This window comes from Papilio polytes, unplaced genomic scaffold (genome assembly GCF_000836215.1).
Source record: "Papilio polytes unplaced genomic scaffold, Ppol_1.0 DF822845.1, whole genome shotgun sequence".
NCBI lineage: Eukaryota > Metazoa > Arthropoda > Insecta > Lepidoptera > Papilionidae > Papilio > Papilio polytes.
The window spans coordinates 2,459,493-2,478,663 of record NW_013526359.1 but is presented as its reverse complement, the minus strand read 5'-3'; the positions used below and the strand labels follow the sequence as shown (position 1 = coordinate 2,478,663).

Genomic DNA, 19,171 nt, shown 5'->3' with positions numbered 1-19,171 from the left:
ACATACCAACGCCAAGCAACAAGTGAACTCTCTTTATCTTCTATTCAATTTCCGATTTAGCGCTTTGAATAATAAGCGTATAGAGATATATGGTATGCCAATTTTACAGAAAAACAGTAAGCGATGCAGAGCAGTAGAGAATGCAGTACTGCGATGTACGTTTAACTAATAGTAGTACTGGACTGTCTATTGGTCTACCTAACTATTCTGTCAACGTGTGTAATTGCAATTATTGCTTTTTCTTTCAATTAAATCTGAATCTAATTTGATTTCATAACCTTTTTCCTCGTCAGTTTTTATTCCTGTAAGAAACAAGCCTTAAACTGTCTTCGCTTTCAACTTAAAGTGCTGGGACGCTGAGAACTCGAAAATGTTTAAACCGCTTTTCCGGTAATAGCTGTATCCTAGAGATGTGAGTATAGGAAGTGGTCTTTTTGATTGACTCTACTTGATACGGCTACTTGTACCAGTCTTAATTGATCTCTAAGTATTTAAGTTTCATTTTAAGTTGCACTTACAATATTTTTATTTTTTTTAATTTCTTTAGTCTCTTATGTAGGTTGTAAATAAAACTCAAGCTTATTGTATTGTGTATGTAACTACATCTTACTAATATTATAAATGCGAAAGTTTAGATGGATGAATGGATGGATGGATGGATGGATGGATGGATGTTTGTTAGCGTTTGTAGCCTAAACGGCTGAACGGATCTCCATGAAATTTACTTTTTATCCCGGGATAACTTACGGTTCCCGGATGGGATTCATTAATTTAGTTTTTTATTGTTTACTCGATCATTCTGCAACGGTTCAACATATCTTATTGAAATTTGGCACAGATGTAAAACAAACTCTGGAGTATACATGATAAGCTTCATCCCCGAGGTGTCTGGTTCCCGAGGGATACGTAGCTTTTTGTTATTTATATAGTTCGTATGCTTTCTAATACCACGCGCGCGAAGTCGCGGGCAACAGCTCGTATTTTAATATTTATCAAAATCGTATAGATTACGGGTGAACGAATTCTTTCTTTGAGTTATATAACAAAGAGATAATTTGATTTTCTGTTTTTGATTAATTTAATTTAACGTAATGCAACATACTGGAGATGTTACTTTAATTTTAAAACAATGATTAGGGACATGCGATAAATAAAGATTAGCTGAAAATAGATAAACATGCAACTCCCCAGTGCTCTAAGCAAACGGCATATGCTGCATGTTGCATATGCTGAATGTTGCATATGCTCATGGGGCTGATGCATCGCGATTATTTCGCCATTTTAAACGCACCGTTTGCAGGAAAGAGTTGCAGGTGGTCGTTAAGGCGGACATGTCTAGGATGCTTTAGTTATCTCAAACTTATGATAAATTATACTTTATCGCTTTTCTTATTCACTTTGCATTTCGGTTGAACTTTTAAAAAGTTTTTAAAGCTTTTAATGTTTTTATAATCTAGTGTCTGATGCCCCTGACTTCGCCCGCGTGGAATTCAAAGGAATAGAAAAATTATTAGGCTTATATTACTCAGTGATACCGTAGCTTTTTAATGGTGCAATTTTTTTTAAATCGGCCAAGTAGTTTTTGAGATATTTCAATACATACAAAAATACAAATCTTTCCTCTTTATATTAGTGAAAATATCACTTGGTATAAGTTATTAAAAATAATACCTTTTCATAGTACCATTTGTTACGAAAATTTAAATAATTCAATATATTTATGTTTACAACTTTAAAGTTAAAGTTATAAAGATACATTGTTGACGTAGCTATCTTGTTGAATCGAATAACTTGTTGTCCAATCGATTGGCTTATTAAACTTAACTTAGCGTCGTAAACCAAGCGAGGCAATGCAATATCAAGTTTAGCGATCAAAAAGCTTGTTTACCAAGTACGCTCACTGTTTTAAAACAACTTTTATTAACTTCTACAGATATTTTAAAGAAATGTTTTTATTATTACATCTTAAGATACTTACCTAATTTTTACTTAACTTACTTGATGACTGTCTTATTGCGGATTTATTTAAAACCTAAGTATTACATTACTGACCATTGTTATTACTTAAAGATGTAACTTTATCTTTGCACTAATATCAGAGAATAACAAAATGTAAAACACTGAAGATCAAACCAAAATATGATCGTGCAATAAAATATTTCAAAAAAATCCATCCTTAAAATATTCCATAGCAGCTTCAGTCTGTCCTTAGCCTAGTCTAGTAATTGGTCCTCGAAACCGCTATCGCTTGTAAACTGAGCTTCAATTCAATCGGACCGTTTTATACCGTGTAATCGTACATCGAATTTTATCTAGCCGAATAATAGGGGTCTATCAGAGTAAAACCACTTTTCTACAACCGCGATTAGTCGCGCGATTCTAGCCCCGTTCGATTATTATTTCCGTAATCAATGCATACATGAAATACCACTGCTGTTATGTTTAAAATATAACTATATCTGTTTTCCCAACGAGAACGGTAGATATGAACTTTTTTAATTTCGACGGTGGTACTCTATGGTAAGTATTATACTCCAGACGCGACCGCGACACTTTTAGAAACAACCTAGGGAGTCCTATGGCTACGAGTGGTCGAAAAGAGGCTTAAATTCTAGTGTAGTTTTCTATTCGTACCGGCGATTTGGATTCTGCGAATACGATAGCTTGATCCGATAGACAACACTAATTAGTTTGCTGCACATTTGGAGCGCGCATCGACTGCGGCTAACAACAGTTTCTGATTTCCAGTTAATACACGAACTTGTTACCGGACAAACCGAGCTCTAGTCTGGATAACGATACCATAATAGCACCCTCTGTCTAACCGTTGTTTTGCATCAAATTTTGACGGGAATTTCAGTGTTTGAATACTAGTGATGGTACAAACAAATTTTGATAGGGATGTACCAAATTACTCCATGATTACTTTAAATAGATTGTTTTATTGCAAATACCATAAGTTCAAAGGTTACCTAATATGTTACAAATACTTATATAGTGTTTAAAATATTTGCATTGTTTTTCTCTTTAGTTATGATACGCTCATTTGGTTTTTCGAAAAAATATTACTTGTCAGAGTGAAATTTCATATTTCCTTAAGAGTATGTTTATTTCCTCAACGTTGTTATAAATGGCGCTGATTTAATCTTGACGAAATTTCGCATCGCCAGTTCTGTACATCCAGAAAATGAACATGCACTTTCTCATTCAAATTTACTGTCTGGAAGCTGTAAATTATTTTGAACTCTGAGTAATGCGAAGTCGTACACCCGAATGGGCTCCGAATATGTTGGTCGTTAGTTTTGCGATTCCCTTTTCTTAATTGTAGTGTTTCATATCTATAAATCCTGTTTATGTATAAAATTGATTGTTGTTATAGAAATTACCTTTCTATTAATGACTAAGATTCGGTCTTCGTTTCATTTTGGTTTATAAAGAAAGTGTCACTCGTTACCTGCAGCTGTCAAGGTAATGGTTGTCGGAGATAAGTTCCATATTTAAAAGTCAACAAAAGATTCATAACTATGATTACCAATTCAAATTTCAATAGAAATCGTTCGCTCTTCACTTTCATTTACAAGTTGATATTTCGTCGAAATTGTCCTTGATCCTCAACACTACCTGAGTTAAAGCTTCTTTACATCAAACGGCATAACAAATTCATACATTATGTATAAACGGCTTAATGGAGCTGGCATGAGGTCAGGCCGACTTGGCATTAAGAGCTTTGGCGGGGGTCTGCGGGGCGCGTACGGGGATGCGGGCGGGGGGCACGGCGCAAAGTGAATATTATAACAGCATGTATATGCCTTGTTTTATACTAAGTAAAGCTAATTGTACTCATTACAAGTTTGTCCTTATTGTCAAAATTGACCGCCAAATCAACATACGAATTGTGAAATTGTCTGGGGGGGTGATGCAAATGCGATTTTATCCTTACTTGTAGACTACGAAGGTTGACTTTCGTATTCGATACTACGTTTGTTGCACAATGTTTTATCAGTGTTTCAAAAGAAATCTTTTATATTTTAACTCTATCCCGTTTAAACATTTTATAACTCTTAAATGTCGGAGGACACGACCAGAATTTTAATTCCAGACTGAATATCATAATATCTAATATTATGTCACATTTATCATTCTGTCATTATTATTTATTGAATAAAAAAGTATAAACCTACATTACATTATTTGATTACAAATTTATTCAACGTGAAACAAAACCAAAACAAACTTCAGACGTTTGTAATATTAGTAGGATCTAATCCTTGACGTAGCTTTAATCTGAAATATGTAAGTGAACACTAAACAAAGTCTAACAAAGCCATTGTCACTCAGCTACTTAACGTGTTCGCGTAATGAATAAGCGAACACATTTAACGGTATTAATTATTACTATCTAAACATAAGTTAGAGCGTCTGCGGAGCGAGCCAACCATTTACATATCTAAGTTGTTAAACTTTCATTAAGAAAACGTTCGCCAAGGAATTAGAATAAACGCTGCTAATTACCGTTTAAGTCCCCTTATTACTTCATTTAGGTCGTGTTAAGGTTTTGATTTGATTTAAGTAATTCATATTATCTTAATAAACTCAGCCATTAAATTGTAAAGAGACCGCATATTATGGGAAGTATAGAGCAATGACCTTGTAGAAACGTCATGGAAGCCTTTGGGGAAAACATTCTTTCAAAAAAAAATACTGTATATTAAACCACGTATTAATTTCTTAGGGCCGGTCCCACTACTAGCTGATAGAGTCTCAGATATCTTAAAAATGACGTCACTGTCAGATAAGGGATCAAAATCCGATATTTTCATCACATATTTTAAACGTTAGATTGTTATCAAACAATTAACAATTAGGTGGGACTGGCCCTAATTCCATCTTTTGCGACCAGGCGACGGTTGGAACTTATTTTATTTCTTAACGTTTTCATCTGTCACCTAATTGGTGATAGTGGGACTAAAGGATGGAACGGATGAATATTTTTATTCTCATCTGTCCCCACGTGGAGACAAAGCGGGGTGACGGTTAGAAATAATCCGTATTAGAGTCACAGAACGTAGATGGTGCTAGTTTAGCGTATAGTTTCTGCTTGAGTATTATATTGCATAATGTAAATTACATTTACTTTTAACGGTTGTATTTCACGGTCCAGAAATTATTACGCAAATTAGTAGTTTGTGTTTCCAGTATTCTTATTTTTACGGTGAATCGATTTTTACGGCACGTGGCAGAATGCATACAAACATGTTTTTCATAGCGAACCGTGGAACCTTAATGAGTTTTTAACGTACGAAAAAGAAGTTAGTTGACATAGGTATACAGTTACAATGTAGTATTTAAAAATTTTCTTTTTTATTTACAATGATAAGTCGATTTTTTTTTAATTTGTTAAGGCAGCGCTTGATCCCACATAAAGAGAGTGATGTGGTCGAAAAATATTGCAATTACAAGTCTCTTGCTATACCTAACATTTTGCCTGTTGATTTTTTTTTTAAATCAAGTATTTTCAATTCATGCCAGGCTTAAAATCGTTTCATTTTTATCAAAGAATTTTAGTATAAATCTGAAACTAGACTATTGTTTCGAAATAGCGATGAATGGAGGCAAAATTCCGATATAGAACGCGTGTCCCCTACACGAAAGTACGCAGCAAATAGATTACTATCAACATATAGTATGTATAGCGGCCAGGAGTCACTCCGAGTCGAAATGTGAAAGGGGAAACGTGAATGGGCCTAGCGACGCCTCTATGAAATATTTTCCTTGTCAAATGGTTATTTTTTACTGGAACGGATGGTATTTTTTACTTGAATGGTCGTTTTGTGTCGGATAAAGTGATTTCTTGTCTGTAAATGATCATCGTATTTCATTCCTTTATTATGATATGTTTGATTTTGTGTAGAAGTTTGACTTAAATAGCTTAAATTTAATTCAGGTAATTCTGGTCACATAGCCTTTTCATGTTGTAGTTTGGTTTTAAACATTTATCATAAATGAAACAATAACAACAAAGAATAAAAAGTTTTTATATTTGATATTTAGTATTAGGTACTGTACTTATTTGTTAATATTCCTAAAATACAAAGTCAGTTATTTGTTGTCCTTACATTGTTTCCTTCGCAACTAACACAAATGTGTTACAAATTAAAACAATGTCTTGGAGACGCATTCACAAGTCAAAGAGTAAATACGTTTTCATATTCTGAAATAAGTCCGGCTGAGACACGCCGGAGGTTTGGGCCTAAGTAAACGTTCTGTTCTCTACATAGAGAATACGCGAAGAAACCACCGTTGCGGACCTCGGACCGTTGACGGCGCCCAGACAAATATTCATATTTAATTCGGAACTCGCTTTGAACTCCCAACAAACAGTGAAAAGGGCTAATTTTGCATATAAGATTACAACTTTCTGTTTGCACTCATACTGCGCAACAACATCAAATGTTAAACTTATGTTGGTTTGGTTCATGTTGTTTGCAATACTCTCGAACTATTTTTTTGCTATGAATATTTAATACGACTGTTTACAGGAAAATTTACTTTCATTGTTACTTTGAATAAATAAATTTGTTATTAAATCTACGAAAGTACATTAAATTGATACTGGTATTTAATACTTTATGTATCAGACTGATTTGATCTATATTAAAAAAAAAAATGTGTAAATAAAATATTTAATTAGCTCGCCGCGATTAAGATTTGAAATGAACATTGTTATTTTGTTAATAAATAAAACAAGGATAATCGAAAATAAACGCTTCCTTGATTAAGACGGTAAATCTTTTGTTAGAAACGGCTTCTCTCATTACTGTCGTATTTTTCAAATCCTATCATACGATTTGATAAAAGCTCACCCGTGGGCCCGCGGCCGCACCGCCAATAACTCACAGATATTTTACGATCTACTTCGCTATTTTGATGAAGTGTAGGAGTTATTTATTGTCCTTATAGTTATACGTAATCGTAAGCCTTTCCTATTTAAATTTATAATCTTTTAATTCTTCCTTTTAAGGTCGTCTTCTATGTAGTTGCATTACGCACTCACTGCAAGAGTTGTTTAAAAATGCATTACGTGGTTTACGGCTATTGAATATGGCATATTTAAATTAAAACTGTACTAAGAGGATTACTTTGACGCGTAAAGGATAACAAAAATAAAATTTAGTTAGGTTATGTAACAACTAAAGATAATAAGGTGCTTTAAATCAGACTTCTAATAAAACATTTATAAAGAGCACTCTAATATGTTCACAGAAGCGTAAACATGAAGTTATGTTAATTTTAAAACTAATTGCTGTACCGAAGTTCATTATCCCCACGACATTAGGCTTTTCTAACCCTTTCACAGTGTTAATCTAAATATCCTATTCTGTTTGTACGTTTAAAATTAAGTAGCAAAAACATGGCGCGCGGTCACTCGCTCACCCGTTTCAACGCCCAACGTAACATACATTGCATTAAATAATTAACAATACTTATAACGAATTCCCTTTAAATTCAATTTGGCATACATGAACATTGATATATTATGATAATGATTTTTGTCGATATTGCATGCGATTTTATTGTTGTTTACATTTTAATTTAGGTTATAATGTAAGTGTGTTTATTATTTACGTATATCTCATTAATTTGATGCATTAATTATAAATTATTGGATAATCACAGCGAAAGGTTCACTAGATAAAATAGAGTTTTAACAGAGAAAGCATGAATTTTAATCTAAAATAATATTAATTTGCATTTGATTGTTACAAAGAAAGTTGATCAAAAGCTAAAACCTAACCTCGTCGTCGTCTTTTTACACCTGAGACACGTATTCTATACTCGTAATAAAAATCGTAATAAGGGCGTCGGTGGCTCAGTGGTTTGAACACTTGACTTGTAATCTACAGGTCTTGGGTTCGAATCCCGCCGTGTACCAATGTGATTTTCAATTTTTCGAATTTTCATATGTACATAATTTACCAGACGTTTTTACGGTGAAGGAAAACATTGTGATGCAACCTGCACATATCGGCGAAGAAAATCAAAAATATGTGTGAAGTCAACCACCAACCTGCACTTGGCCAGCGTGGTTGACTATTTATTTTGAAAAATAAAAATCAAAACAATTGACTGTATCCTCAAACTCGTTGAAAACTTTCGTGTAGAGATTATTTGAAAGAATAAGCTTCGAGGTTCAGTTCTCAAAACGTCTTATGGTCACTAAGTTTCAGACTAAAATAAAAGTTATAAAATAACGGTGAACTCTACACTGTTTTGTCGTACAAAGTTGACAGCGATATGATTTGTTGAACTTTGAAGACGTATAAAGTTGACTTTTTCACTTCGTAATGTAATATTTTATTGTTATATTCCACCTCTATTTTGATTCTTTTTTGAATATGAATACAAATTAATAAAAATCTTTGATCAATTTGGTACATACAGTACTACTAGTAATCGAATGATAGCTTACTTTTATTAATTAATTATTACTGGGTTATTTAAGTTCATTTATCAATATCTAGTAAATTAATATGTTAAGTTGACCCATTAATGGAATAAAGCCCATGTTACGTAGTTCGGAAACGCATTTCACGAAATTATCATACCGAAACACTAAGGAATGGTTAAATAAAGTTGGGAAACCATCCATAAGTCGTTTACGCTACAAGAGGTCACAACGGAACATACTTGCGAACATTACCCTCCTGTTAGTCGGGCAAAAACAACACCATATACGATAGTAAGCTAAGCGTAAATGCCAAGATCACCCATCGTGAAGTCACGATAGGTTTTTCTCTTGTGGTAGTTAAAACGTTTTTTTTTTTTAACACAGTTTTCTTGAACATTCCACGGACGATTTATTTGCGTTACGGTTCCTGTGCTGCGGTGTTTTCTTTTCATCGTCCGTTATTATGAATATTTACGTCTTGCAATCCCAAACAATGTCAGTTTATTTGGGGTAAACATCTGGTTAAATGCTAGTATTACTTAATTTTCATTTCTTTCTTAGAGTAACGACTGAATAATGAAAGTAACTCTTAACACTTCGCTTTTGAAGATTAAGCTTTGTATTTTAATGTTACATGTTTAAATACAGTTTCAGTATTCGCTCGTAAGAGATATAAATTAAAACTGAAGCAGTCCAGTATAGACATCTCTTACTAAATGTATTCCAAGGGATGGCTTTAGTGGCAACTTAGACTCTGATATTTGAATAAATGTAACGGATTGTGTTTTCTTAATGCAGTATGTTACAGCAGAAAGATATTCATTAATTTAAACTTAAATCCAGGGCTTCAATAACAAACTCGATTCAGTCAATGAAAATTCGTCGCTTTGTATCGGCAAACGGTTGTTGTTGTTTTTGTTTAATGTTTGAATGTCTTGTTACATCGGATGGTAATCGATATTGCAACGTTATCCAATAAATATATTCAACAAATAAATAAAAATATGTTAAGTTAGCGATTAAAATCCTTAATTATGCAAATAATCACAAACAAAACAAACACTTCCGACTATTAAACGAATACGGACATTTCGAGTCGTAAATATGATTACAATCGCAACATTCAAAATAAGGTCTCGTTTCACAGGCCAATGTTAAGGTCACATTACATAACACGGCTGGTAGACTGCACGGCGCGCGGGGGTCAATGACCGGGGCCCGCGCGGGCGCAACGTAACTTTGAACTGCGGAATTTGCCAGCGCGCCTTGCGCCTTCGCTTAACTATGACATGCACACACATATAGACATTACAACTACACGTAAGACACACACACCCGTCTATACAAATACACCTAGAACCTACATGCACACACACTGATTCACTAAAGTTGTTATTTAGATCGTTAGAACGAAACGGATTGCACGTTGCACGTAACAATCCAGACAAGAAATCTAGTTTATTGTGCAAATAGTTAGTAGCTATTTTTTTGGTGGAAAAAAGCTTTGATAATTTTTTTGTTTTAATTATATAAGTTATTTGTAATTGAACTAACAAATCATGTTAAGATGTACAGAAAGTTTTAACAGCAAATGAACTAACAAGAATTTGCTTTTTTATTGTGTTTTTTACAATTACATTTATTTTATTTTTTTTAAATACAGTAAAATAATTAAATGACAAACCAAATGATAAGTTAAGAGTCTTCCCGACCCGACCGCCAACAGACGAATAACAAAAAGAAAATGAAGCGTCCTTTCAGTTTTCATAAGTTTGCAATCCGACCTCTTTGCTTTTTTTACTTTTACATTTAAATTAGTGCTTAGAATTATTATACACATTACCGCTCTGTGCTATTGAGATTGTTAGACTATTTTTCTTTGCAGTTAAATAAGTGTAGACCTGGAAATGTTTCACCTTACTTTTGAGTGTAAACAAAATACGCATTTATAACATCCTTATCTTATATTGATTGCTGAATTAATTTGAAATTTAATAAAGCAATTTTATCATTTTTCATTTCAAATCCGTTCACGTATCTATTCTAAATTTGAATAAAAAAACTGAAAATCGTTTTCTTTAGTGCATATAATTTATAGCTACTTGTATAGTTTTAGAATCTGTATTTAAAACTGATCCTCAAAATTACTCATCTTCAAGCATAAGGTACCAACTTCTTGTGCTATTAATTAAATTCGCGAAAACGTCAATGTCCGTAGTTGATCCCATTTGCAGATATGTTGCCTATCTTTAACCCGATAGATGACATGCTTTGTTTCAACAATAAGGGAACACATACTTACATATTGCTAGGGTTTAAATGTAATATTAAACGAGACAAGTTTGGGCAGGGCGCGAATCGCTGCCTCCTCAAACACATGTCATATTACCACACCGTCTAATTACCTTACCTTGTACACACCGATGACAAGAATTAATTAATACTATCGAAAACAGACGCGTGTGTGTTACTGTAAGTCGGCATTACTTGAGATGATTGTTGTGTTATATTTAATCGTTAACTCTACCGAGAACAAGGCTTAAGGTTTTCGTAAGTAACGAATACCTCATGTTAAATGAGAGACGTTTGAATTATTGATAGACATGTTTGTATGCTGTTTACGTTTGTTTTGGGAACTTGATAACGCGTTAATTCCCTTAATAATATTTACCGAAGTGAATAACTCTAATCAATTGAGAATCAAATTTGAATGATAATTATGTATGGTAATAGTAACTTAACGCTCATACTTAAATTAATATTATAAGAAATTGCTCGCGACTTCGTCCATGAGAAATTAGAAAACAATAATTAATATGCCTTATGTAGTAATACTCATACATATACTCGTACATGACTGATGGCGTAGCTTTTCAATGACGAAAGAATGTTTAAAATCAGCCCAGTAGTTTTGTAGTTATTTCAACACAGACAAAAATCTAAATATTTCCTCTTTATAATACCAAAATAGAAGAGGGTAAACGAGCGGGAACATCGAGGTTCTACCATCATGAACATCTGCAACACCATAGAAATCACAAATGTTTCTGGTCTTCGAGAAAAAAATATACGCTTGCTTCTTGTAAGAGCTTTGTCTCACCTATTAACTTATTACTATTACTACAAAGTTCTGTAAAACTATAATGAAAAATGAATGTTACATTATTCAAACAAAATACAATCTAATTATTTTTTCTTATCCTTAATCCGAACAGTAGTCGGGATTTAGTTTCACTTTGTCGTAAGCGAGTGTTTAAGGAGACGTGTGTAATCTGGGACGGGCAGGGGTAAGATCTCCCGTAAAGGTAAATAGTGCTTCCCGTTAAAAGGCACGTAATGCGGACAATCAGCTTACAACGCAGCCCTCTGATGTCTAACGAAGGCCTCTATATAGATCAATACAATTTTTAGATAGTCCTCTGAGGATAGATTTAGCAAAATAATCTCAAAGCGGTCTTTGTGACTTCTACTTGTTTGTTACTCTGTTATTTTAATAGGATGCTAACAAAGACTTGTAAGAAGAAAAATGTTATCACAAAAGATCGGATCAAAAAGGCTCTATTCTTTTGCGATTATAATTGCCTGTGGTTAAAGTTTCATACGTTTTGTTATGCTTATCCGTACGTGTCCACTGTCGTTGCTTGGACAACGTACTTTGAAACCAGATGTGAGGGATGGCTGTATGTTTTTGTATTCCTATTTTAGCAGTATAAACTCAGGGTACTTGTGTATACATTCCGGAGGGCGAAGGTTACAGATAATGGGGCACTGCAGCTCGGATGGTTGACGTAACGAATTGTATACTCTCAGAGCTATTGACGTCGTTCACACAATCTTATGATCACAGAAAAAGCTAAATGTATTTCTTATGAAGAGTAATACGAATACATTTTTATGTTTGAATTTTACTGATTATATTGCAACTTGATTTGAATGTTTGTGTGTTTAAAACTAGTTTAGTTCTACCTACATCCGTTCAACAATACATTTTCTCATAAAGATTTTCCTTTTCGCTAGTATCTGATAGCAGTCATTTTTCTTACCAATTGTTATTGAAGATACCTAGATAATTTGCTTTTAATTCTATCTTTATTGTTGTTAAACTTTTCCTGAAACGAAATATTTAGAAAATTGCTTAATTTTATCAATTAACTTTAAGTTATTTTATAAATGTGTCAATACCATGGCATGTATCTAGTATGTAATGGTAATGTGATCGTTGGTGGAAGTGGAAAGATGCAGCGTGTGTGATGTGCGAGCGTGATGCGGAGCGGAGGCGAGGCGTTGAGCGGCCGCGGGCTGGCATCGCGCGGCCGAGAGGCCGAGTCAGCGCGGCGCAGGCGCCCAGGTGCGCAGGTGGGCCCGCCCCCAGCGCCGCGCGCCTCGCGCACCTGCCGCTGCCGCGTTCAGTCCACCGCCACACGCCGCCCTGGCGACACGTGCCGCGCACGCCACTCTGCCGCTCGCGACTCCTGCGCGACGTTTCTCGCTTCGTCCGACCGCTCCGAGTTTCCCGCTCCCCCTCGCCCGCGCCTTTCCCTCGCTCCAAAACTTACTCCCCTAAACTTTTCCCGAGTTTCGAGCGCGCCGCTCCCGGTGTCGTGTGCCGGCGTCGAGGTCTACCATAACAGACTCGGCGGCAAGCAGCCGTCGACGGTCAGGTGGTCGGCCGCGGATGCGGTCGTAAGAGACGCGGGCAGGGCCTCTCGGAGGCCGCCGCCACGCTGTTCCCGCCGCAGCTCGGGTGCGTGCCCTACGTGACGCCGTGCACCTGCTGCCCGCCCTACATCCTGCAGCCGGCTCCCCATCCGCACCCACTCCCGCTGCCGCTGCCTCTCCCGTTGCCCCTTGCTTATCCTCTCCAGGCCCTAGAAACCCAAGCTAAACGGTGTCCTCTGCTCTCTAACATGGTAAGTGCTAACGACTTTTCCCGCCGATTTGTGCATTCGACCCGCTGCGCCGATAAGATTGCAGCGCGCGCGCCTCCAGTTGTGAACAAACAAATCAGATAGCGACTCTCACGGGCTTGCGACTGCCGCTGATACAATCGTGGCTTCCACACGATGAACGCAGAAAGCTTGTCGCCTCTCATACGCTAAATAAATAAACAACACATAATAGTCGAGTACACTTGTATTCTCGGCGCCGAACTGTCTTCGCTCGGTTAACTTTGATCGTATGAAACTATTGGGAAGTTTGAACTTCGCACGTATAAGTTAAGCATATTAACGGTTTACTTCAGCTTTAACTTGGCAAATTTAAACCTTGTGTAAGGAGTTGAAGTAATTATGAACGTTATCAGTGAAATTTTACTTTAAATTTCATATTAAACTTCATCAATTCATAAGTGTAATGACAGTATATTACATAAAATATTCTTAACAAAAGTTTTTATTTTAAATTACTTGCAGTATAAACCATTTTTTAAGTAGTGAGATACGGGTGAGAGTAAATGCATAGAACGATCTCGTAATAAACGAGTACGAAAATAAGTATTTTTAACAAACGGTTTGAATAAACAAAGCTATTTGAAACATTTTAAATCCGTTTATGTTGTTATCCCGCAAATCGCCCACGAGCCGATGGTAAAAATTGATTCACGCCCCCAAACGCTTCGCCAGAAAACTTTTAATACAATTCCGAATGTAATTTCAAAAGTTAAAACGAAAGATCGAACAAAACCTGACTCGTTTAAACGGTAAAGAAATTATTTTATTTATAATTTGTTGAGATTTTCGCGTGCCGCTTCGACGAGAGTCATCCGGGAAGTAGGTGCGATGTGACTTCCATCTACAGTCAACTTTAACTCAAAACGAAAGTGCCATCGAACTTTTCTCATTAAGACCTTCCCTCAAAGGTAGTGTGTTTATGTTATTTTAATTCTTATTTATTCACAAATCTCATTTCGAGCTCACCGCAAAAGCAATATCTTTGAGGGGACTTGTAAGTACGCCCCTAATTTACTTTGTGATTTAATATTAGACTTTTAAAATATATTTCCATCTTACATTTTAAATTGTTTTAGAGTCAGTTTCTCCGCGGATTTAAGTAACACTTTGTATTCATCGTAATATTACCTTTAAATACTATTTTTACATATGATGATGAATGAACAATACAAAAAAAATCATACCTCATAAGAGTACGCCGACAATAGCCTTTTTAAATATGATCTTAACCAATCGGCTGTTAAATTCAAATTTGATAAATGTCGATATTGTGATATGTATTATTAATATGCATAAATTCATTTGAATGTTTACCACGTTCATTGAATATATTCAATGTCGAGACAGACTAACGGTTGTCCAATATATCTAGAACTATTGATAGGTTATTTTTTGCATATAGGACCTAAGTTTCGGAATAACTGTAAACGTGAAACATAAATTGTACAGATTGTATTGTTTGCCTATTTGTGGCCTTGTAAACTCTGCCAAAAATCTATACGTTTTATTTAACGTCTAAGAAAGTATAAGTAAATACTGGAACATTTTTAAGAAGAGCAAAATATTCCTACCTTCTAGTAAGAACCTTCAAAAGAAGGGAGTTATTTCTTTAATTTCTTAGATTAGGATTTTCCTTCATAAATTCTGTTCATCGAGACTTAGTTACATTTAGGATTCAATATAAGATTAACACATTTATAATTATTTATATCATACGGGACCCAATTTAAAGCATAACTTTCCGATTTTATAAAGCAAGATATGATACTACTGGTACTCGAACATATCGTGGTCATTATATCAGTTTCACCGCAATTTCGCTGGAAAGCAGACCGGCGAGGTGCGTCCGCGCGAAACGGTATTCACAACACACGTATGCGCTTAATTGCACTCAAACATCTAACGAGTGTGTTAATTTTAATTTAACAGTCAATTATTGTGACAAATAGTTATTGTCGCGTGAAGTGTAGCGATTTGTTCGTGTACATTTTATAAATCGAGTTTCACAAGTACGGGACGCGTTTCCCCGGAGCGAATTAATAAAATCGGAATTATATTTGGTAATGAGAATTTTATTTCATTAATTGCAATTGTTTAACTTTTTCAATTAATTGCTCGAACTTTATCGGCTAGCGGAAGAATCGTTATCGTAAATCAATTTAATATAATTGTGAAATTTTCGTGTCGCGATACGCAAGGTTTTGGTACGTGATTTCTCTTACAGTAAATTAGAAAAAAAAAATTAACCCCAAAATAATCCAAATGTGTAATCGCAACGTCTATAAAATAATTCGATTTTCGTTGATTAACGATTTCCTGTTAATGTAATTTTTAAATTACATAGAATCTCACGATTGCATGAATTTTTATCTTTTGAAACACAAATCGTGTGGCCTCTAAATAAAATTTTAGCCTAACTAAAAAATACCAATATAAATCATTTAGTTCTCATCTAGTCTAGGTTTTTACTGTTAAAATCACACCCTTAGATAAGCACACAGCGCTATCATGAACGTAATATTTTTACTTTATCTTGCTAATAATAATACAACAAACAATGTAATGTTAAGATCTAAGATCATTTAATCTTACATGTTTTTTTTCACTTCGAAAATCATCATATCAGTGAGAATCGTCAGGGGCCCGAACACGTCATCGAAAATGTTTGTGATTAAGCCATAGAACATAAGCAGTAGCGATTTTTTAAAGTAAATTAGAAATTACATTCCGCCTGTTGTTTAGTATATTTTAATATATATACAACATTCGTTAGTCGCTAGTTCTAAGAGAAATCCACAGTTCGAGTCATTTAGTCGTAATTAAATAAAAATTGATAGCAAATAAATAAAAAAGTACTGTTTTTCGATTTTCTCAAGCTTTGTGAAATTTTCTTACAACTTTTGTTTGTATAAGTTTTCTCTTTACTTTATTCACATATCTATGCGAAAGAAGTTTTGATAAATATTTCCGATAGTATCCTAATAAATACTTGGATCGGAAGATAAAAAAATATTTTAGAATTTAATCCGCTGTCGCCTGTATTTTGTGGCAAATCGTAAATGATGTAAGGTCATCGTGCTAGCTTACGAACCGGAACGGCCGTAGACGAACGCGTAGAGAGAAAAAAAGCAGCCTCTATACTAAGTCCTCGTGAAGTTAATTGTCTAGTCTTACATATTATTAAATAAGCTACTCTAAGACTAACTTATTTGGAACATGGGCAATTTATCCTCATACTTACTCGTATGATAAAGAAGTCGGTTAAAGGTAACTAACATTCTTGAAAAGTATACACTAACAAAAAGGTTGCATTGTCTCGAAATATTATATTCGAATTACATTTTTTTTGTAGAAGTTATCTCTTTTGATAGCAAATTTCAATTGTACTCATAGACCTCTAATTGCTTTAGTTTTTACGACTTTTTTTTATAGGTAAAAAGATTTACAATTTTAGTTAAAACTATAGATTGAAATTGATAAGATCTAAATACATCAAAATATGCATTTTATTTTAAATTGTTACATTAAGTTATACAATCCTACTTAATTGTCCCTTTCTATACTTGGCTAATTGCATCTAGTGGATTATTAATCAAGCATAACGCTTATTTAAGCCTAATTGATGTTAATGTTATAGATTATATTTGCACGTGAGAGTGTTAAGCGATTTGTTGCGATTACCTTTAGTAACGTTTATTAATATAAAGTAGGTAACTAATGCCTGTGATTCCGTCTACTTGGAATTAAAAATATCTTCTACATCTATGCTCAATTTTATAGATATCTGTTGAGACGTTTTGGAAATACATTGAATCAACCATCCATCTCTCGCATTTTAAAATATTGCTAAGTGGTAATAATAAAAATAATTTCTTCGTGTTAAATCAATATAATTTTTTATCTCAATTAAATACGTAATTAACTTATGTTTCATTGTAGGAGTTATTTCCATTAACGTTAGTAAAATTTCCGAATAAAAAAATTGTTTTCGACAAACAAATGGCAGACCCATATTAGTGAATCTTCCGAATTCCTTTTAAGATGTTGTTTTCCTTAATATTTACATACAAAGAAATCCGAAAGCTATTGTGCATGAACAAAACAATATACAAGTTAATTAAAGACTGTCCGAACAGTGTACTACACCCAACTTGTAATTATTTCCTTTTTCTTCTTATTTATTTTTTCTTCAATTATTTTTATTTCATTGTTTCAATTTCACCTTGTTTATGCCGATGTAAATTTCACTAATGGTACTAAAATTTCCTTTTTGATCGACTTTCCAAAAGAAGGAGGTACTCAATTCGTCTGTATATTTTTTATGTATGTTACGACATAACTCCGCCGCTAGTGGACCGATTTTGATAATTCTTTTTTTATCCGAAAGGTAGTGCTTGGAGGTGGGTCCCATTTTTTACTTTATTATTTGTTTCTTTATTTTTTTTCTTCTAGACTTTGTCCTACACTTTTTACAAATTACAACGTGATACATTGAGCCTTTCCAGAGATAGCTACTAAAAAACATCTATCTACCCGTCCTAACTTTCGCATTCATAATAATAGTACGAAGTAGGATTTAAACTTTGGTAAAGACCGCAATAATAGACTATTATGTGTAAATAATTGACTCTACTAATGTTTATAAATAACATGGGCATTAAGAATTATCAATGTCAATAATATTTTATACTAGCTTTCGCCTCCGACCCCGTCCGCGTTGTATTAAAAAAACATAAGGCTACTTACGCCTTTCTGTTCTTCCAGACTATCCTCTACAACAATGCAAAATTTCATCGAGATCCATTTAGCCGTTTAGACTACAAACTCTAACAAACATCCATTGATCCATCCAAACATTCGCATTTATAATATAAGTAAGATGAAAAAAGATGTTGCCATAATAAAAAATCTAATATCATTTTAATATGTCTGGATTGCGACACTACTCGTATTTCAAGATCTCAAAATTAGTCTCGTATTTACGCACATAGCAGTTTATTCAGCGTTTTGGCAGATTTGAGTCTTTTGCTACAGCCTATGAAAAAAAAAATCGCATTTAATCTTCAACATAAAAGTATATTGCTTACATTTTTGTATAACAAAACTTTTTTAGTATTTAAAATAACATGTTTCAGAAAAATATTTTGATAAATTAATTTCACCTACTTCTAGTGAAATAAATATAAAAATGTCGCTATTAAAATTTATCAGAATATCTCGAGCTTAAACGATTCCGTCTCAGGTCTCGGCCAGACCAAATAGCTTAAGTTTTTTGCTTCGCAAGTGTAAAACGCTCAAGAAAAGCTTTTAAGAAATTGTTCTGTCCGTCGCTTACGTTTTTTACAGAGATGACTCTTTATCTAATTACGTTTACCTACTTCGGGCACGCAATCGAGGCAAATCTTAAATAATCTCTTGAAAAATCGTCCATAGTAATAAGTAGTTAGAAACGGTCCTTTTATGCAACTTAACGACGTGTATTTGAATGCCTTAAAGCTCAGTATAATTAACATGCATTTAGTAAAACGGTTCACATCTTGATTTATTCATATCGCTTGTAGCAAGTTTTAAAAACTTCACCCAACCGCAATAGAAATATATCCTAGACGTCAGGGTAACGAATTTTTCTCTCTAATTACTCGGTGTCAGAGCGATTGTGCAGGAAATGCTCCGGCGCCGAACAAAGCAGTCTGCGACGTTCATTAATAAGATCCCTCTAACTGCAATTTCGCTGAATAAAACCGTGGCCTCGTTAAAAATATTAATATCGGAC

General features: G+C 34.3%; 1 protein-coding gene across 7 annotated transcripts in view; it reads left to right on the top strand.

Moving 5' to 3' along the window:
- Positions 1–19,171, top strand: part of LOC106105455 (polypyrimidine tract-binding protein 2) — a 316,933-nt gene that overhangs the window by 163,220 nt on the left and 134,542 nt on the right. For 4 of the 7 annotated variants that reach the window (XM_013285758.1, XM_013285757.1, XM_013285755.1 and 1 more), the window contains exon 1: positions 12,844–13,359. The exons of the other annotated variants lie outside the window; for them this stretch is intronic. In XM_013285758.1, coding sequence (XP_013141212.1) covers positions 13,357–13,359 — 3 coding nt within the window. In that variant the 5' untranslated portion in view covers positions 12,844–13,356. Of the gene's footprint in view, positions 1–12,843; positions 13,360–19,171 lie in introns of those variants that run through there. 7 annotated transcript variants of the gene reach the window in all.